Here is a 20,924-nt window from a genome sequence, read left to right as displayed (position 1 = left end):
CAGAGAGAAATATAAGAAAGACAGAAGCCGCGGAAATGGATGTAATAAGACGAACGCTAAGTACTTCGCTAACGTCTGGAAATTAACACAGAAAAAACAAAAATAATGACTCAGATGAGAAGAAATATAATCCCACAAAACATTATACATGAAGATGACATTGAAACGGTTGAAAAGTTTACATACCTGGGAGTAGAAATTGAATATATGCCGACGGATCAGAAGATGGAGAAATACGGAAGAGAATAACGCAGGCAAACAGAGCTTATTTTGCCCTCTCCCATATATTTCGGTCTAAAAGTGTCCACTGAAATACAAGGATGAGAATCTATAAAACCTTAATTCGCCCAATAACATGCTATGGAAGTGAAACCTGGGTCCTGAAAGAAACATCCAAAAACAAGCTCGACACATTCGAAAGGAAAGTACTGAGGAGGACACTAGGACCTGTGAGGGAAAATGAAATCTTCAGAAGTAGATACAACGAGCTTTCTCAACTTTATAAGGAAACACCCCTGTCAGACTTTATTAGAATACAAAGATTGCAATGGACCGGACATGTGATAAGAATGGGAGAGGATAGGCGACCAAAAAGAGCACAGAATGCTAGAATGCTGGGAAAGAGACCGGTTGGAAAGCCAATAAAGCGCTGGGAAGACATAGTAAACAGCGACGCACAAGTCCTTTTAGGAGTCCGTGTATGGAGAAGAGCAGCCACAGACAGGCAAGGGTGGAGGCAAAAAATAAAGGAGGCCAAGGCTCAATTTGGGCTATAGTGCCGTAATTTCGAAACGGGAGAGGATAAGAAATGAAGAAATTAGAGCACGCATGAGAATACAAGGTACAGTCATGGATGACAGACAACGAAAGCAGCTCAAATGGTTCGGAAATGTCCAACGAATGAAAAACAGTAGACTCCCGAAACAAGTAATTGCATTGTCACCTACAGGAATACAGAAGAGAGAAATACCTAAGAGAACATGGATGGAAAGAATAAGAAACTCAATGAGCTTCAAATCCAAAGAACTTAGAGAAGATCAATGGAACAGCCGAAATGAATGAAAAATGGGATCGGATAACGTCGAAAGACGTTCTAAACGGATTATGCATATCATATTATACATGATAATACATATAATGAAAAAGTTTATACAAGTAACACGTATTACATATAAGAATTTGAGTAGCATCATGAGCAAGATCGATAAAATGAAATTACATTTATAAATATAGAATTGTGTAATGTTTCTTAAGAGGGTGTTTTGAAATAAAAATTATAATAAAAATTTTGTCAAAAGTCTAAATAATCTTTGTCCATTCATAAGCACTAATTCGTTTTTGTACCTGTAATAACATTATTGATAATCCTACCGACAGGGTTCCTTTACCTGCTGGCTGGCCGCGGGCTGGATATCGACAACAAGGACAGAATGACGGCCCAGAGAGATACCTTTTAGCAAAACTTTGAGATTTTTAAAAAAGTTTAAACAAAATAGCTGCTTTGTGTTACCCTTTATGTTAAAAACAAAAACAGATTCGGAAAGTGGGAAAAATTCTCTAGTGCTGTATTTAAATTTAAATTTTTTTAGGTTAATTTTAAGCAAAAAAGTTTAAAAAAATATTGTTTAAACAATTTAATAATTGATAAGCAAATAGTGCACTAGAACTTTTTAATACCTTTCATATAAAAAAAGAATTATCTCAATATCTGCCATAGTTTTTGCGTTATTTTGTTTAAACTTTTACATTGGAATTTAGCTATGCTCAAAATCGTGAGGAACAGCCTTAAATGAAGTGTCACAAGATGTACTTTATCATTTAAAAAAATCAAAGTTATGTCTGTCACCTGAAGAGGGATCGCGTACAGTTCGAAACGCTGATGCTATAATATACTATGGTTAGTTTAAAAATCGACCTGTCCGAGCGTTTTGCTTATGTGCTAAAAAATAAATAAGCAGTGCATTTGTATTTATTCATTGCATACAAATACAAATGTAGTGCTCGAGTTTGAAAATAGATAATAAAATATCTAACAATAGCACGGGCAAAATACGTAAGCGTGAGCCACGTTCGTTATTCATTAGTAATGTCAACCCGCCTTAAAGTACTCTATGAGAAATTAACAATTGAATGGACGTCAAATGGTTAACAGTCAAAAAGTGTCTGGTTTTTGTGAAAATTAGTAGATTTATTATTTAAAGTTTCAATTCAATTAAGTCCGTAGTTTTTTCTTGTTATTTGGTGGAAATGGAACGCGCTACAAGGAATTTGACCCGCGATGAGTGTCTTCAAGTAGTGATCTTACATAGCGAAGGACTTAGCTACCATGCTATCGATTCCTTATATTGGTAACAATTTTTTGCTAATGCACGATAATGCAAGACCACGTTCACAAACTGTAACCAAATATTTACAACAGGTAAATCTTCGGACTTTGCATTGGCCATTGCATAGTCCAGATCTTAACCTGATCGAAAATTTGTGGGACATAATTGGCGGAAGACTACGACAGCGTTTGCGACCTCCTAGAACCGTACAAGAGATATAAACAGTAGATCTCAAGATTTGGAATGATATTGATCAAGACCAAATAGCATACCTCATTTGTAATATAAAAGTACATATCTCTTTTATTATCGAACATAAGCGCATGAATCAAAAAACAAGATGTTAAGAAAGCCTACGGCTACAATTGAGTTTTAATTTAAATATTTTATATATGTTAGAATATTACACAGGGTGTTCCGAACTTTAAGAAAAAAACACCGTATGACTGTTACACCCAGTATAAAATGACCTTCACCTGTCTAGCATCAATAATATTACATCGATTTTCTTAAATAATAAGGCTTAAAAAAATCACTCAAATCGGACAACAGGTTTAGGAAATTCGAGACTTCTAACGTGTACAATTCAGCAAGTGAGTCGATTATTTTGCTCTCAAGTGTAGTTTCTGTGAGTAAAAAAAGAGACCTAGTATAATAAATAATTCGTGAATAATTTCATGCATGGAAAAAGTTAAACAGATCCGCAAACAGAATTTACAAAACTGTCATCAGACCAATAATGACATACGCGGCCGAAACACGACCCGACACAAAGAAGAAACAGCAGAGATGAAAATCCTTCGAAAAATCGATGGTAAGACTCTATGGGACCTAGCTAGAAGTACAGATATACGACGGAGATGCAAGGTGGACAACATTAATAACTGGGTAAGAAACAGAAAACTAGAATGGAATGACCATATAAGCCGAATGACAACAAATAGAGTAGTAAGGACAGCGAGAGACGGTTCCCCAATAGGAAGACGATCAGTGGGACGACCACGAAAACGATGGAACGACAACTTACTGGAGGCAGGTTGAAAAAACAGACAGAGTCATGTCTATACAAAAAGAAGAAGAAGAAGAAGGAAAAGTTAGAGTGGATGAACTATACATGTTACTTACGTGTATTACTTCTCGGAGAATCCAAACTCCGCTTCCTAGTAGAAGACGTAACTCCACTTTCCGTTAAACTAGTCTTCTGTTTCTTGGTAGCCTTTGACGGCTGAAGATCATCTTCCAACCAGTCATCAAAGGAGACATTTTTTTCTCTAAGCAAAGCCGGCATCTTCCTGACGTTGGATGTAACATCACTTTGTTTGCTGGTAGATGGCTTCCTTGCTAGATTTTTCATAATTTCTTGGTATTCATTAAAAAGACTTGGACCAGGAGATTGTCTCAAAGGGCTGTTAGCTACGAAAAACAATTCTTAAGTAATGTCATATGCTTTTCCTCATGAGGATCTTTCAGTGCGTCACAGTTTTTCGATTTCTTTCTAACGCATTAAATTGTATGTGACAGAAAGAACGTCGGTGATTACATTTCGTCGGTGACATTTATAACATTTATTCTAGTTATCAATAGGTGGCGCTATAATCGAAAAAAATGATTTACTAATTATATAATATATCTACGAATATAATCTGTACAATTTATAAGACTATACAGATCAAAGAAAATAAAATAAAAATTCGAAACGTTAAAAAATTCATTTTTTAGTAAAATTGTGGCTTATTTCCCATAAAAAATACGTAATTATAAAAATGCCACAAGGAAATAGCTTCAGAACAACATAAAGAAAATACCATTTTATAAATGCAATTAACAAAATTGATTTGTTTTTATGCCAAACTGCAAATAAAATATGACAACTGTCAGATTTAACTAAAATGTCATGTTAGAATAAATGTCATAAATGTGTATTATCACGGACCTACCCCTTTTTTCTATCATTTGCGACGCACTGAAAAATGCTCATGAAAAGAAGCATAGTTAAATCAATCAGTTTCTTTTCTATTTTTAGTGGTTTGTAAGTACAGTTCACCCCAAACCCTTTTTTCAGTGCGTCATTAATTTTGAAATCATATAGTATTTTAAGAATGTCGCAAATCATTACATGACGTTTTAGTTAAATCTGACAGTTATCAGAATATTTATATTTATAAATATAAACATTAATATTTATACAAATATTTGCCTGAAGATTAATATTTAAAATATCTTAATGTAAAAATAAATAAATATAAAATCAAATTTCACTATACAATATCTGAATATACCAATGACATAATAGCTCTTTGTATAACAAGGGAGGAAAGCGCTACTTTTCCTCCCGAGAATGAAGTTTTTTCATTCAAGGGAGGAAAAGGCACTTTACTCCCGTGTTATACATATGGATTTTCCACCTTCCTCAAATAATAAGTCATTTTTTCATTTTTACTTAATTTATTTATGTAACTAACCAACCAAATTTATTAGAACTAAAACTAACAAGTAGGTACAATATAACTGTCAACTGTCAAATATAAGTCAAATTATTAATGTAAACATTATTAAATCAGAATAACAATTTACTGTTTTTTACCATTCTGCAAAATACAGAGTGTTTTTAAATAAACGTTAAAATGTATAGATACTTACGTAATAGAAAATAGATATTGTACAGGGCGTCAATAAGTTATATTTCATGAATGAAATACCATGACGTCACTTTTACTTTTCCTCTCTAGGGAGGAAAAATATTTTTCTCTCTAGGGAGGAAAAGTACAACTTTGATCCATACAATCAGGTCCGGAAAAGTATACTTTCGGTAGAGGTAGGTGGAAAAATATTTTTCCACCGTAAAAGTGGAAAAGTAAAAGTGACGTCATGGAATGTCATTGATGAAATAACTTATTGACGCCCTGTACAATATTCTATTATCTATTACGTAAGTATCTATACACTTTAACGTTTATTTATAGAACACCCTGTATTTTGCAGAATGGTAAAAAACAGTAAATTGTTATTTTGATTTAACAATGTTTACATTAATAATTTGACTTATATTTGACAGTCGACAGTTATACTGTGCCTACTTGTTAGTTTTAGTCTCTAATAATTTAAAAAAACAAAAAAAAAAAAAGAAGTCAATCTTTGAACACACTCAGTGATCAAAAGATACAAAGTTGGTTCACCGACCAATCGTAACAAAATCAAACAAATGAAATAGAGAATGTGGAAAAATCCCCTTACGAATAACTCACACATCCACTATTTCGGGCTGGGAAAAAAATTTTCTGAATAGAATCAAAGATCCAAACACCAGTTCTCAGAAATGTGTTTCGCCCTCTTCAACCTCCCTGGGCTCATCGGTAAAGATGAGAGGTTGAATATCTTTAAACACATTCCATCAAAAAACAACATCCGAGACATAGACATAACAGGAGCGTATATCTACGCATCATCTGACAATGACAGTCTCAAGTTTTAATTCCCTAATTACTTAAAGTAAAATATATGTTTAAAAAACAAAAAAAAAAAGAAGTCAATCTTTGAACACACTCAGTGATCAAAAGATACAAAGTTGGTTCACCGACCAATCGTAACAAAATCAAACAAATGAAATAGAGAATGTGGAAAAATCCCCTTACGAATAACTCACACATCCACTATTTCGGGCTGGGAAAAATTTTCTGAATAGAATCAAAGATCCAAACACCAGTTCTCAGAAATGTGTTTCGCCCTCTTCATATTATAAATAAATAATTTAATAATCTTCATAAATCTAATAATTTTGTTAGTTAGTTACATAAATAAATTATTTAAAAATGAAAAACTGAATTGTTATTTGAGGAAGGTGGAAAAATCATATGTATAAAATGGGAGCAAAGTGCCTTTTCCTCCCTTGAATGATTACTGTAAGTAAACTTCATTCTTAAGAGGAAAAGTAGCACTTTGATCCCTTAAAAATATAGTCGCTGAAAAATATTAACCCAGTAATTACAATTGTCATTTTACCCGAAGATATTGTGAAAATACTGTCACGATCGATTACTTTTGTGTCAAATTATCTTTATTCGCATCATTGATTGGTTATCTATTTAGAGTATTGTAATCGCCAACCAATTATACATCTATAAGTATAAGTCGCTTTCATATGCAAATACCCGTCAAGAATACATAATTTTCTATCGTTTTATCGCGTTTTTGCCATCTTTTACGGCTTCCGGCGCTTTTGGTCACCATTGGTAAGTAATATGAAGCAATTTCCTCTGAGAAAAGAGGACATAGAACCAATTCTATCCCTACACTGAAAGACAATCAAGACCATATATTATGACAATCGACGGTAAAGAACTAACTGAAGAATGGAAAGGGTATTTCAGGGACCTTTTAAACATCATACAGGAAGAACAGCACAAAGAAGAGATCTATATAACAGCAGACATGCCCGTCAAAAATCCCTCTGTTGAAGAAACCCAAAAGATCTTAAATAAGCTAAAAAATCACGAAGCACCGGGTGCGGACGAGATACCAGCAGAATTTATGAAATATGGAGGAGACGCACATCGCCAAATCCACCAGTTAATAACGATTATATGGTTAGAAGAAAAGATACCAGCAAGATGGAAGGAAAACATCATAGTGCCCATCCACAAAAAAGGGGACAAAACAAAATGAGCGAATAATAGTGGTATTTCACCCCTAAACACGGCATATAAAATCATCTCAAACATCATTCTCAGTAGACTAACACCTTATGCTGAAAATGTCCTAGGAGAATATCAAGCCGGTTTTAGGGCAAACAGATCCAAAATAGGTCAACTATTCACGCTGAGACAGCTTCTAGAAAAGGGATGGGATTATAACAGACCCATACACAATCTCTCCATAGACTTTCGACAGGCATATGATAGCGGAGAAAGAAGCAAAGTATGGAATGCCATGGCAGAGTTCTCAATACCAAAGAAACTCATTTGGATGAATAAATAGTCCAGAGTAATAAGGATTTTCTCGGGACACTTAAAGATCCAGGTAGCTAACTACTTTTTTAGTTATTGTAGACCTATAGGAAGAAAACCTACCTGTTTTCTGCCTAGAGTTCGCGCCCGTTTTTTAATTATTTAACAATTTAGTGCAAAAATCGCGATTTTTTCGATAGTTGACAAAATTACAAAATTCAGTTTTTTAGAACATTGAAAAACCTTCAAAATGCCGATTTTTGAAAGTTAAAAAGTTAATTTGATGCTATGCAAACTGCAAAATAAGTGAAAATCGTTATTTGTTAATAAGTTTTACTAAAACTACCTTAGAACTGTAGTGTTTCACCCAAAGTTGGGTATTGGGGTACTTAACAAACCTTCAAAATTTGAGACCGATCCATTAATTAGTTTAAGAGTTATTCTATTTGTTTATCCCAGAGACCTTTATTTTGCAATAAGATAAGACAGAAAATAATGAAGATGGGGCAATTCTGAGTATGCCAAATGAAAGTAGAAGTGTGATAGTATCAAAATGTATTAAAAAAAGATAAAAAAAAATAATTAATATAGTCAAAAATCCTAAAGCCAAATTTTTGAAATTTTGTAGTTTATAAACATTTAGAATAACTTTTAAAATGTCCGTAGAAACAATCTTTTTATATAGGTATTCGAAAAGATAGTATTTTAACACGAATTTTCAATGTTGTTCTGAAACTATTTCCTTGTGGCATTTTTATAATTAAGTATTTTCTATGGGAAATAAGCCACAATTTTACTAAAAAATGAATTTATTAACGTTTCGAAGCCCAAATCGGGTTTCGTTGTCAAAATACAAAATAATATTACAATACTATTTTTACTCACAATCGTTTCGAAGCCCAAATCGGGTTTCGTTGTCAAAATACAAAATACTATTGTAATATTATTTTGTATTTTGACAACGAAACCCGATTTGGGCTTCGAAACGTTAATAAATTCATTTTTTAGTAAAATTGTGGCTTATTTCCCATAGAAAATACTTAACGAATTTTCAAATAAAAAAATTTAGCCTAGGTTCATTTGGGACAAAGTTAGCCATATGTTTTTTTTATTCACAGCTAATTTGTTTATAATAATTAAGGAATCTCATTAATGCCATTTTAAAGAATGATATTTGTATTTTTTCTTAAAAAATTTGCACAAACATTGTACCTTCACAGCACCCTCTACGATTTTTTAAAAATGTAGTTCAAACGATTACTAGGGGAACCTACAAAGCCACCGAGTTAAAATACCGAAAAAGCAATTTCAAACGAATATAATTTTCTGTATCTCCGGATCAACTCAATGAATTTTGATCTTTCTTTTTTTAATTTGTATGTAATTTCTACGTACATTACAAATATGCAATTTGTTAATAAATTTATTAATTAATAAACAGTCTAATTTGTTTAAATAATTCTTGAAGAAAATATTTTTTTTTTACAAAAATCTAATTTTTTAATCATAGTATCATTAATGATGATAGAAAAAGGTGAAGTACACTTTAATAAATAAATGATTTTTATTAGATAATTATTTATTGAAGATAATTTATTTATTAAAGTATACCTTAACTTTTTATATGATTACTAACGATAGTATGATTAAAATCATGGTTTTTTGGGAAAAAATTATTTTTTCAAAAATTGTTTAAATAAATTAGACTGTTTATTAATTAATAAATGTCTAGACAAATTGCATATTTGCAATGTACAGAAAAATTACATACATATTAAAAAAAGAACGATCAAAATATATTCAGTAGATCCCGAGATATAGAAAATGATATGTAGTAGTTTTGAGTTGTCTTTTTTAGTTCTTGAACTCGTGCATTTGTCGGCTCCCAGCTCCCCCTTCACTTACCACGACTAGTCACCGACTGAACTGCATTTTTAAAAATTCGTGTAAAATACCACCTTTTCTAATATGTAAAATGATTTTTTCTACGGACAATGTTTTTAAAGTTATTCTAAATGTTTATAAACTACAAAATTTCACAAATTTGGCATTAGGATCTTTGACTATATTAGATAATTTTTTTATCTTTTTTTAGTACATTTTGATAGCATCAGTTTTCTACTTTCATTTGGCATACGCAGAATTGTCCTATCTTCATTATTTTCTGTCTTATGTTATTGCAAAATAAAGGGCTCTGGAATAAACAATTAGAATAACTCTTAAATTATTTAATGGATCGGTCTCAAATAAAGTACCCCAATACCCAACTTTGGGTAAAACACTATAGTTCTAAGCTAGTTTTTGTAAAAGATAGTAACAAATAACGTTTTTCAAATCAGAAAGTAATCAGAGTAATCAAAGTAGATACAATAGTCGTTGCTCGCTCTAATACGATTGGTATGAAGTAACGAAGTAATCAGAGTAATCAAAGTAATCAAAGTAACGATTTGCCCCTCTGTATAGTAATCGTTACTTTCGGTATTCGTAAGTAACGAGTACTTTGTAACGAATCGTTACTTTTTCAACATCACTACTGGATAAGCTTATAAAATCAAAATATCTTACAAGAAGTTCAAAGATCAAAATCTATAAATCCATCGTCAGACCTGTATATGGATGCGAAACGTGGACCATGACCAAAGCAAACGAAAAATACTTTTTCGGGCCTCACCACAAACCAGTATAGGATCAGAATTAATATCGAATTAAAAGCACTCTACAATGACGCCGATATTGTCCAAGAAATTAAATCAGTGACTAAGATGGGGAGTTTTAACTATTTATAATGGGAAATAAGCCACAACATTATTAAAAAATGATTTTTATTAACGTTTCGACGCCCAAATTGGGTGCCGTTGTCAAAATACAAAATACTATTAACATAAACAAAAATGTTGTTGCTTAGTAAAAAAATTCTTCTAATAATTTATTTAATTTGACTCATTTATATCGGCAATTCAGATACATATGATACTGCCAATATTTATGAGTTGCGTTCCTGGGACGACTTTACTGAAAGATAGTTCATTCGATTACATGAAATCAACCCCAACTCAAGAATATCCGTCACAAAAAAATCATAGCATGTGATCTGTCTCTAAAAAGACAACCACATGCAACGGTGAAATTAAAATTCTCGCGTTAGAGATCTCATAGTAAATCACGAGGGAAAACCAGGAAAAACCTCGTGATACTATCCCGACATCGTAAGTATTTGGTCTTACATTTAATTTACTTTCAAAATTAATACGAAATTCTGACTGTACTATAATTTTGTTTAAATTATAAATAATATCAATAATACATGGATATATAAGTAATACTAAAATATAAAGTATGTACTAACTCGACTATTGACTTACTAATTGTGGTATTTTCTTTCTATTGACTTCCTCTTTCAGTATGGGTATCCACATCCTACTGCATTCCACCGAGGAATTTGCGACACAGTTGGTTTCGTTTAGCATAATTAGAGCCGCTTCTTTGATTTTTCTCTTTTTACTATCTGTTTCTTTCAGGACTATACTTGAATCTCTCCACTGAACTCTATGTTCATTATCCCATGTGTGTTGACATATTTGAGATCTATCAAATTCTCTATTTTTAATATAAGATTGATGTTCACTTATTCTAACGTTTAATGGTCTTGATGTTTCACCTATATAAAACTGTTCGCATTCACAAGGTATTTTATAAATACAATTCTTTGTCCTTTCTTGTTCATTGTTAGGTTTAGTTTTAGATAGAATAGATCTCAATGTGTTGGTTGTTTTGAATGTTGTTGAAATGTTGAATTTATTTCCCATTGTTTTAAGTTTCTCGGATAGTCCTTTTATGTATGGTATGTTATGGATATTTTCCTCGTATTATTTCTTGTGAATGTTGTAGGATCCCGTTCTATGTTGTTCTGTTCCATTCGATCCAATCTTGACAATTCCTTATTTATAAACGATAAAGAATAATCATTTTTTAATAAAACAGATGTTAACAATTGTTTTTCTTCTAAAAATGAATTTTCGTTAGAACAAGTAATTTTGGCTCTATCATATAAGGATTTTATGATTCCCTTTTTAACGTTGATGTTGTGATTTGATTTGTAATTGAGATATCTGTTGGTATGTGTTGGTTTTCTATACACTTGAGTCTCATATCCATTATCCTTCTTTGAGACTAAAACATCGAGGAAAGGTAGGGTGTTATTATATTCCTTTTCCATTGTAAATTTTATTGTCTCTTCTTGATCGTTTATAATATTCACGAATGTATCCAACAATTCTGATCTATGAGGCCATATTGAAAACACATCATCTACATATCTCCACCATATTTCATGTAATCGAATGAACTATCTTTCAGTAAAGTCGTCCCAGGAACGCAACTCATAAATATTGGCAATATCATTTTAAAGTCTTCTACTTTAAAATGTATCATATGTATCTGAACTGCCGATATAAATGAGTCAAATTAAATAAATTATTAGAAGAATTTTTTTACTAAGCAACAACATTTTTGTTTATGTTAATAGTATTTTGTATTTTGACAACGGCACCCGATTTGGGCGTCGAAACGTTAATAAAAATCATTTTTTAATAATATTGTGGCTTATTTCCCATTATAAATAGTTAAAATTGTAAAAATGCCACAAGAAAATAGCTTCAGAACAACATTAAGATGGGGAGGCCACGTGCACAGACTTCATAACGAGAGACTTGTATGATTGGTATGGGAGGAGATTCCTACAGGCAAAAGACCACTCGGACGCCCCAGAATGCGATGAAGAGATAACATCCAAGCAGATCTCTGGAAAATGAACATTCCATTTGACCCTAGGTTGATGGACGACCGAACAAATTGGAAAAAAGTTGTACAGTCAGCCAAGACCCAAGAGGGTTGTAGCGCTACGTGATGATGATTGGAAATTTGCCTTGCCATTGGACTCTCAGCCTGATTTGATGTGACGTGACTGGTTAGCCATTGACCAATAAGAGCCTGTTTCTCTACTTACCTGTAATATCGTCCAAGTTATCACAATTTTCTTTATCGTCCATTATGCTGGAGTTATGACTTTCGCACTCAGATGAAGAACTATCATCTTCCTTGTCGGGAACCTTCAAAGCATTTAGTTTTTGTTGATAGCTACAGGCCTCAGAGGTTTTTCCAATGCGTTGTAAATATTTGATACACCTAAAATACATATTATTATACCATTACACATTATACCAAGATATAATATATAAAAACAATATTCACGAATATTATAAAGGCCGCTATACAGTAACCGTCACCCTACTAGACACAGGAACGTTGAGCTATTAAAGTACTGGACCCTTCACTTGTTACAATGTTAATTTTTATGTCTAGTGACGTTTAGAACGCCAGAAAGTGTATAGAATCTGAATATTAACATAGAAAAAAGACTAAGTTTTCAATCTAATGGCATATAGAATAACATAATGTTACTCTACATCCCACCGGACTGAAAACAATGGGAACCTTCTCTGGTTACACCTCCGAGGCTTCTATAATTTGCAAGCCATACGGATGCTGAGACTAAGGAAGATGAGGGAATTTTACAATTTATAATTCACGTCCCATCTGCTCAGCGCGGTAAAGTTCCAACGAGATTGGTTCCCTTCGTACTCCAATCAGAGTAAACATGTAATAGTCTATTCTTTCACGGTTTTTGCTCTAAATTTTAAAGAACCGCTTGGATTGACATGAAATTTGGCATGCGTATAGCTTACATGTCAAAGAAAAAAAGTGATATTGTGCCGATGTGTGCTTTTGCCCTGGGGGTAACTTTCACCCCCTCTTGGGGGTTGAAAAAATATATGTCCAAAATAAGTACGGAAATGGGTAAACTAACTAATTTTAAGTAACTTTTGTTCTATAGAGCTTTTTCGCCAAGTCAACACTTTTTGAGTTATTTGCGAGTGAATATGTTCATTTTTCAACAAAATAACCACATTTTTAGACGGTGTTTCGCAAATAACTCAAAAAGTAAGTATTTTGTCGAAAAAAACGTTCTTAGCAAAAATATAGCCTATAAAAAAGTAAAAAAATGGTGCACGCGTTAGGCCTCTGGATCTCGTAGAACTAGAGTTATAGCCAATGAAAAATAGATTCATATTCACCAAATTTCAAATAGAATATTTCGACGTGAAATATCGAAAAAATTAAGCACTTTTTGGGGAAAACCCATTATAACTTTTTTAAAGTGTTTAAAAAAAGATTTATTTCTGTTTTTACAAAAAGTTTCTAGCATTAAATTTAAGCAAGTTGCGCTCAAAATAAAGTTGGTTCCTTTTGTTTTTGCAAAAAAAAAAACGGGAAGACAACCCCTAATTAGCAACTTAAATGAAATTAATCGTTACCGCTCCACAAATTATTTTACTTATGTTGTGTTTATATGATCTGTAAGTTTCATCGATTCAAAGTGCTTATTTTTGAAAAAATTTGGTTTCAAAGTAAAATTTTTAAAAATTTAAATTTTGAAAAATATGCTTTTTTTCAAAATAACTTAAAAATTGTTAGAGATACCAAAAATCTCGAAAAACAAAAAAGTCAGATTTGCTTTTCTGAATATCATGTATTTTTTTGTTTTTCTGTTAGACAAAAATTGATTAAGATTTGGTGTTTCTAAATTTGCATACATTCGTGATCAGTGACTCGCTCAACCCGTTTTAACTACAGCCCTTTCAATAGTAAGGACTTTGAACCGATGAAACTTACAGATCATATACAATATATACACGAGTCAACAAACTTGTGAAGTCGTAACGATTTAGTTCATTTAAGATACTAATTAGGGGGTGATTTTCTCGATTTTTTTACCAAAACCAAAAAGGACTAACTTTATTTTGAGCGTAACTTGTTTAATTTTGATGCTAGAAATTTTTTTTATAAAACAAAAATGAAGCTTTTTTTAAACACTTTAAATAAGTTGTAATGAGTTTTCCCCGAAATGTGCTTCATTTTTGGTTATTTCACGTTAAAGTATTCCATTTGGAATTTGACGAATATGAACCTATTTTTCATTAGCTATAACTCTGCTTCTACTAGGTGTAGAGACGTGATATATACACCATTTTTCTTTTAATTTTTTACAGGCTATATTTTTGCTAAGAATGTTTTTTCGACAAAATACTTACTATTTGAGTTATTTGCGAAAAACCGTCTAAAAGCGTCGTTATTTTGTTGAAAAAATGAACATATTCACTGCCAAATAACTCGAAAAGGATTGACTTAGTGAGAAAACTCTATAGAACAAAAGTTACTTAAAATTAGCGAGTTTATCCATTTCCTGACTTTCTTTGGACGAATATTTTTTCACCCCCAAGAGGGGGTAAAAACCACCCCCAAGGCAAAAGCACATATCGGCACAATATCACTTTTTTTCTTTGGCTTGTTAGCTATGTGTATGCCAAATTTCATGTCAATCCAAGCGGTTCTTTAAAATTTACAGGTTTTGAAATATTTTACCGTTAAAGAACGGACTATAAATCAAAAATGAATAACCATTTTCAATTTCGTTGCAAAATGAAAATACAGCCGCATCATATTCTAGTCCAATCAGAGAGTGCAGCAAGCACCTCTACCGGTTTCGAAACTTATTAGTCTCTCATAAGGAGGCACATATGCTGCTCTCTCTGGTCCAACTGCAGGACGAGCAGATGGGACGTGAATTATAAATTGTAAAATTCCCTCATCTTCCTTAGTCTCAGCATCCGTTATGGCTTGCAAATTATAGAAGCCTCGGAGGTATAACCAGAGAAGGTGCCTATTGTTTTCAGTCTGGTGGGATGTATTATAATAACATTATGTTGTTTTATATGCCATTAGATTGAAAACTTGAAGTCTTTTGCTAGCAGTTGCCGCTAGGGCATCTATGCCATTTCGTTCGTTGCAATCCGTGACTATATGTCGGGGTTTGTTTTGGTTGGATCAGAGAGAGTAGCATATGTGCCTTCTGATGAGAGACTAATAAGTTTCGAAACCGGTAGAGGTGCTTGCTGCACTCTCTGATTGGACTAGAATATGATGCGGCTGTATTTTCGTTTTGCAACGAAATTGGTTATTCATTTTTGATTTCAGCCATATGTTTCTAATTATTATATCGTTTTTCAGTAAAGTTAATTTTAAGTGAATTTAGTTTAGTTCTGATCCTACTATTCTTATGCGATGAATAAGAAGGCGGTGTTGTCGATTTTCCGTCGAATGAACCTTGCAATTGTTATTGTTTCACTTACTCAATTCTCGTTTTTACAGTTGCATTTTGCAGCTTTTTTTACGGTTGTCATTTTGTTAAAGTTGTAAAAGTTTTAAAGTATTTTACCTAATATTCTTGTTGTTTGAAAAAAGTTATTTTGAAGCAGAGTAACAATACTATTAATTAATGTATGTTTTGTATGGAAAAACAATTATTTTGAATAGTTTCTTGACAGTAACATGACAGAGATGAAAGACAAATCTGAGAACGGACCGGATTAGCCCATGAATAATTAGGTACCCACCCATGTATCTAGTAGCGTGGCGCTTAGTGAATAATGATCAAGAATGATTTAAATAAGGAAAACTAAAAAGACAGACGCCAAAGAAAAATGGTTTTCCAACGAATGCATGGAAATAGAGCAATACAAATGTAAATATGACAGTTACAATATACACAAAGAAATAAAATCAATGACAAACAAGAAGAAATTCAATAAGTCAGCCAACAGCATAAAAGATAGCGATGGAAATCTTATCTCGGAGCCATCAAGGATATTTGAAACATGGTGTAACGAAAGAGAACTCTTGACCGACCCCCGTATAACGGTACACAACTCGAGACGTGTAAGACTGACGCTATCGAATGTTCGAGGCGGTGCTGGAGGGGTAAAGAGTGTTCGAGAACGTACCTCAAGTAGGCGTGACGAGCTGATAGCTAGAGATGAGCGTGGATTGTTCCAGAATAACGGCTGGGCTATAAATAGGAACGGATTTTGTAAATAAGTTTAGTTTTAAGCTAGAGTTTGTAAGAGAAAACTTGTATGAATAAATTAATAAAGTCGTATATAAATACGAACGCTCGTTTTATTACAATGGATATCCTACATAAAAAAATATTTGCGTCAGACAGAACTGATGATCACCTATATGGAGAAACAGGACCTTCTATCCTTAAATCGGAGATAGAAGATGCCATTGCAGATTGCAGCATTAAAAAACAATAAGGCAGCAGGTCCGGACAATGTACCCTGCGAAATATTAAAGATCCTTTGTAAATCAGACAAACAATTCCTTGATAATCTAGTTGTACTTTTTAACAACATATACAGGGTGTAACAAAAATACAGGTCATAAATTAAAGCATATATTCTGGGACCAAATATAGTTCGAATCAACCTAACTTACCTTAGTACAAATATGCACATAAAAAAAGTTACAGCACTTTGAAGTTACAAAATGGAAATCGATTTTTTTGAATACATATATCGAAAACTATTAGAGATTTTTTATTGAAAATGGACATGTGGCATTCTTATGGCAGGAACATCTTACAGAAAAATTATAGTGAAATTTGTTCACCCCATATTGTATGGTGGTTTTGTTCCCTTAAACCCCCTAACTTTTGTGTACGTTCCAATTAAATTATTATTGTGGTACCATTAGTTAAATTAAATATTTTTAAAACTTTTTTGGCTCTTAGTATTTTTTCGATAAGGCAGTTTTTATCGAGTTGTGGCTTCTTTTTTAATATGTTTACATAAAATTTTTATAGGGGTTTTGTTCATTTAAACCACCCAAATGTTTGTGTACGTTCCAATTAAACTATAACTGCGATACCATTAGTTAAACACAGTGTTTTTAAAACTTTTTCGCCTCTTTGTATTTTTTTGATAATGCACCTTTTATCGAGATGTGGCTTCTTTTTTAATATGGTTCAAAATATACCTACAAATGTAAATCATAAATAAATTTTCATATTATTACCAAGTCTCCATAATCGTACTTAACCATATACAAATATGTGGTGAATTTGACAAATATGCAAAATATCTCGATAAAAACTCGACTTTTCGAAGAAGTACTAAGAGGCAAAAAAGTGTTTAAAACATTGTGTTTAACTAACGGTACTAAAATAATAATTAAATTGGAACGTAGACAAAAGTTTGGGGGGGAAGGGGGGTTTAAAGAAATAAAATCCCCATAAAATTTTTATGGGGTGTCTAAATTTCACTATAATTTGTTTTTTCAGATACTACTGCCATAAGAATGCCACATGTCCATTTTCAATAAAATATCTCTAACATATTTCGATATATGTATTGAAAAAACAAAAGGCTGTAACTTTTTTTATGTGCACATTTGTACAAAGGTAAGTTAGGTTCAATCGATCTATTTTTGGTCCCATAATATGTGATTAAATTTATGACCTGTATTTTTGTTACACCCTGGATAACAGAACTGGCCGAAGTCGACATTTATTACAATCCCGAAGAAACCAAATTTCCAGCTTTGTGATGACTACCGACTTATAAGCTTGATCAATCATATCACTAAAGCATTCACCAAGATCATTCATAGAAGAATATATGATAAATGTGAGTCAAATATTGATAGATCGCAGTTTGGATTTCGAAAAGCACTTGGAACTAGAGAGGCAGTTTTAAGCACTCCAGGTGCCTATACAGCGGTGTAGAGACGTTGATAAGGATGTGTATTTGTGCTTTGTGGATTTTAGAAAAGCATTTGACAATGACAATCATGTACAATTAATAGATATTCTGCAAAAGACAGGTATTGACGACAAGGATATTCTGATTGTGGCAAACCTATACTGGGGTCCAACAGCAAGAGCAAAAATTGGCAACGAACTTACTTATCCACACTCCTATTTAATATTTATTCCGTGGAAATATTTAAAAAATGTATGGAAAATGCAAATGAGGGCATAAAAATAAACGGTGAGTTAACCAACAACATAAGATATACCGATGACACGGTGATCCTTGTCAGTAGCGTAGATGAATTGCAACAGGTAATGAAAAGGGTTAATTCCGTTAATGACGACAACTTCAAGAAGACAAAGTGGATGCTGATAAGCAAAAAGCAACAACCTACTCGACAGTTATCGATGAACAACATACTAATTGACCATGTAGAATCTTATGTAAAGTCCGTCCGCTATAACTTTTCGATGTGTATATACATTTTGTATACTGTATACTATATACTACACACATCGGCGTACGTTTCACTTTCTGTTTTGACTTAATTTGATTGAAAATGAATACTACAGCATGGGAAAAGTTATAGCGGACGGACTATATATCTTGGAACCAACGTAAATTCAAAATGTGAATAGGGCACAAAAATTAAGGCGAGAATAGAACGAGCTAGAGCAGCATTTAACAATATGAAAAAGCTCCTCATAAGCAAAAATTTATCTCTTCTCCTAAGACTATGTCTAGTTAAATGCTACATTTTCCGATCTTACTGTATAGTATGGAGGCCTGGACGCTGACAGAGACGCTCACAAAAAAATTAGAAGCATTCGAAATGTGGGTGACACGACGCATTCTACATATATCCTGGACCGAAGATGTCACCAACATAGAGGTAATCCACAGAATCGGGAAAGAGAAAGAAATCGTGAACACAATTAAACAAAAGAAACTTGAATATATAGGCCACATATTAAGACACGATAAGTATCGTCTACTGCAATTCATTCGGGGGAAAATACACAGAATCGGGAAGTAGACAGTAGGCGTGGGCCAGGCATCAGAAGACACTCATGGCTCCAAAATCTGCGGGGCTCACATCAGTCGAACTATTCAGAAGTGCTGCAAGCAAAATCAGAATTGCCATGTTAATAGTCAACGTTCGCAACGGACGCACTTGAAGAAGAAGAAAAATACAGATAAAACACTACACAAACCTGGCGATCATTCGTCGTTCTTCTTTCAAATTATTTTTTTCTTGGCAATACTTTATCGCCTTGTCATAAACCTCCACCACATCACCCATAGATTCTTCTGCAGACTCTTTATTATCTGCTATCTTACTCATAGCGTCTAGAGCGTCTTTAATATTATCCATCAACTCGAACTCTTTTTCGAAGTACTGAACAGCCTCTTTAAACATCTGGTTATCTTCGTAGGTTTGCGCCAAGGAATTGTAACAAGTCGCCAACTCTTTTCCACTCACGCCACTAAGTTCGGCGTAATTCAACATTAATTTGTAGTATTCAATAGCTTTCGGATAGTTCTTAACGACGCACGCGCAGTCACCCATCGTTTCATAAAGTTTTTTCAAGTCTCTGTTGTTGGTCTCTACCACGAGTTTGTCTTCAGCAGAACACATAGTTGTAACTAAAACAGGTAAATTGTAATAATGTAGTAATATGTAATAATGTACTTAAATTGCTTATTTCAGAAACAACCTAAGTCACATTTTGTTTCTTTCACTTTGTTCACTTTCAACATTATACAGGGTGTCCCGGAAAATAGTGCGTTCCTTGAAGGTATGAAGAGAATACACAATTTAGAACAAAAAAGTCCTATACAATTTTTTTCTAAAGTTAACCGTTTCCAAAAAAAAGTTAACATTGTTTTCCATATACCTGTATTTTAATGTTTGGAAATTTTAATAAACTGACAACATCGTACGCACTACGGAATAATAACAGATAATAAGAACGTTTGTGATTGTGATTTACAGTATTTAAAATAATCCAACCTAATAGTAGGTACTTATGTATTTACTATTTGTTTTTGTTTACTAAAATGATTTTCTTTTGAAATGTATTGAAATACCTATTGCATAATTTTAAACGAATTACACATATTTTAACATAAAAACACATCTTTTAACTGAACTAGTATTAGGTATTTAGTAAGGTTTAAATGTGTTGAATGCTGAGTATTGCTGAGGGCTTTAACTGAACTAGGTACATAGCTTACAGCGGAACTTAAATACACCAGATAATGTCTCAGTAATTTGTTTACTTGTGAACTGAAATAATTAAGTTGTACTTACTTGAAAATAATTATTATACTGAATAGATGTTCCAAGTAACCCACTTTCACAAACATCATTCTTACGACGAGAAATACCGGCAAAACATTTTGAAAGAAATTAATTATTATGCCTCTCCATTTAGTGATCTGACATAAAATCAACGTAATAACATAATAGGTAATACACTCACGATCCGAAAACATTTTCGGCATTGACACTAAACAGGATTCTTTAAAACTATCTGTTTACTATGTGTCTTCTATCTATTTACATGGGACATAGGACTGTCTATGCTTAAATTTGCGTACCGCACATAGTTGTCAGATTTAAATTTGCATACCAAAATGTATTTTAATTTTTTGGTCAAACGGTTGCATTTAGAAAAAAATGTTATGAGAGTTTTTTGTTCTACATGGTGCCTTCTACCTATACCTTTAAGGAACGCACTATTTTCCGGGACACCCTGTATTTCTGTGGGTTGCACACAATATAATGCAGAATACACCTAAGTCCCGTAGTCCCGTAAGCATAGTTGATTTTATAACAATTTAAAATATTCATTATATTTGTGAAACCACCTTAGTCCCACAGAAAAACATGTTGGTGTAACAAAATCAAAATCGCTAAAACGTGACTTAGGTTGTTT

General features: G+C 32.8%; 1 protein-coding gene across 1 annotated transcript in view; it reads right to left on the bottom strand.

Moving 5' to 3' along the window:
• The window catches only part of LOC126889715 (tonsoku-like protein), a 94,770-nt gene that overhangs the window by 39,330 nt on the left and 34,516 nt on the right, over positions 1-20,924 (bottom strand). The window contains exons 6-8 of the mRNA XM_050658249.1: positions 19,197-19,629; positions 12,276-12,454; positions 3,453-3,740 (exon numbers count right to left, since the gene is read on the bottom strand). Coding sequence (XP_050514206.1) covers positions 3,453-3,740; positions 12,276-12,454; positions 19,197-19,629 — 900 coding nt within the window. The remainder of the gene's footprint in view (positions 1-3,452; positions 3,741-12,275; positions 12,455-19,196; positions 19,630-20,924) is intronic.

The sequence above is a fragment of the Diabrotica virgifera genome, chromosome 8 (assembly GCF_917563875.1).
Source record: "Diabrotica virgifera virgifera chromosome 8, PGI_DIABVI_V3a".
Lineage (NCBI taxonomy): Eukaryota > Metazoa > Arthropoda > Insecta > Coleoptera > Chrysomelidae > Diabrotica > Diabrotica virgifera.
The sequence above is the reverse complement of the archived record's forward strand: the minus strand, read 5'-3'. Positions and strand labels throughout refer to the sequence as shown.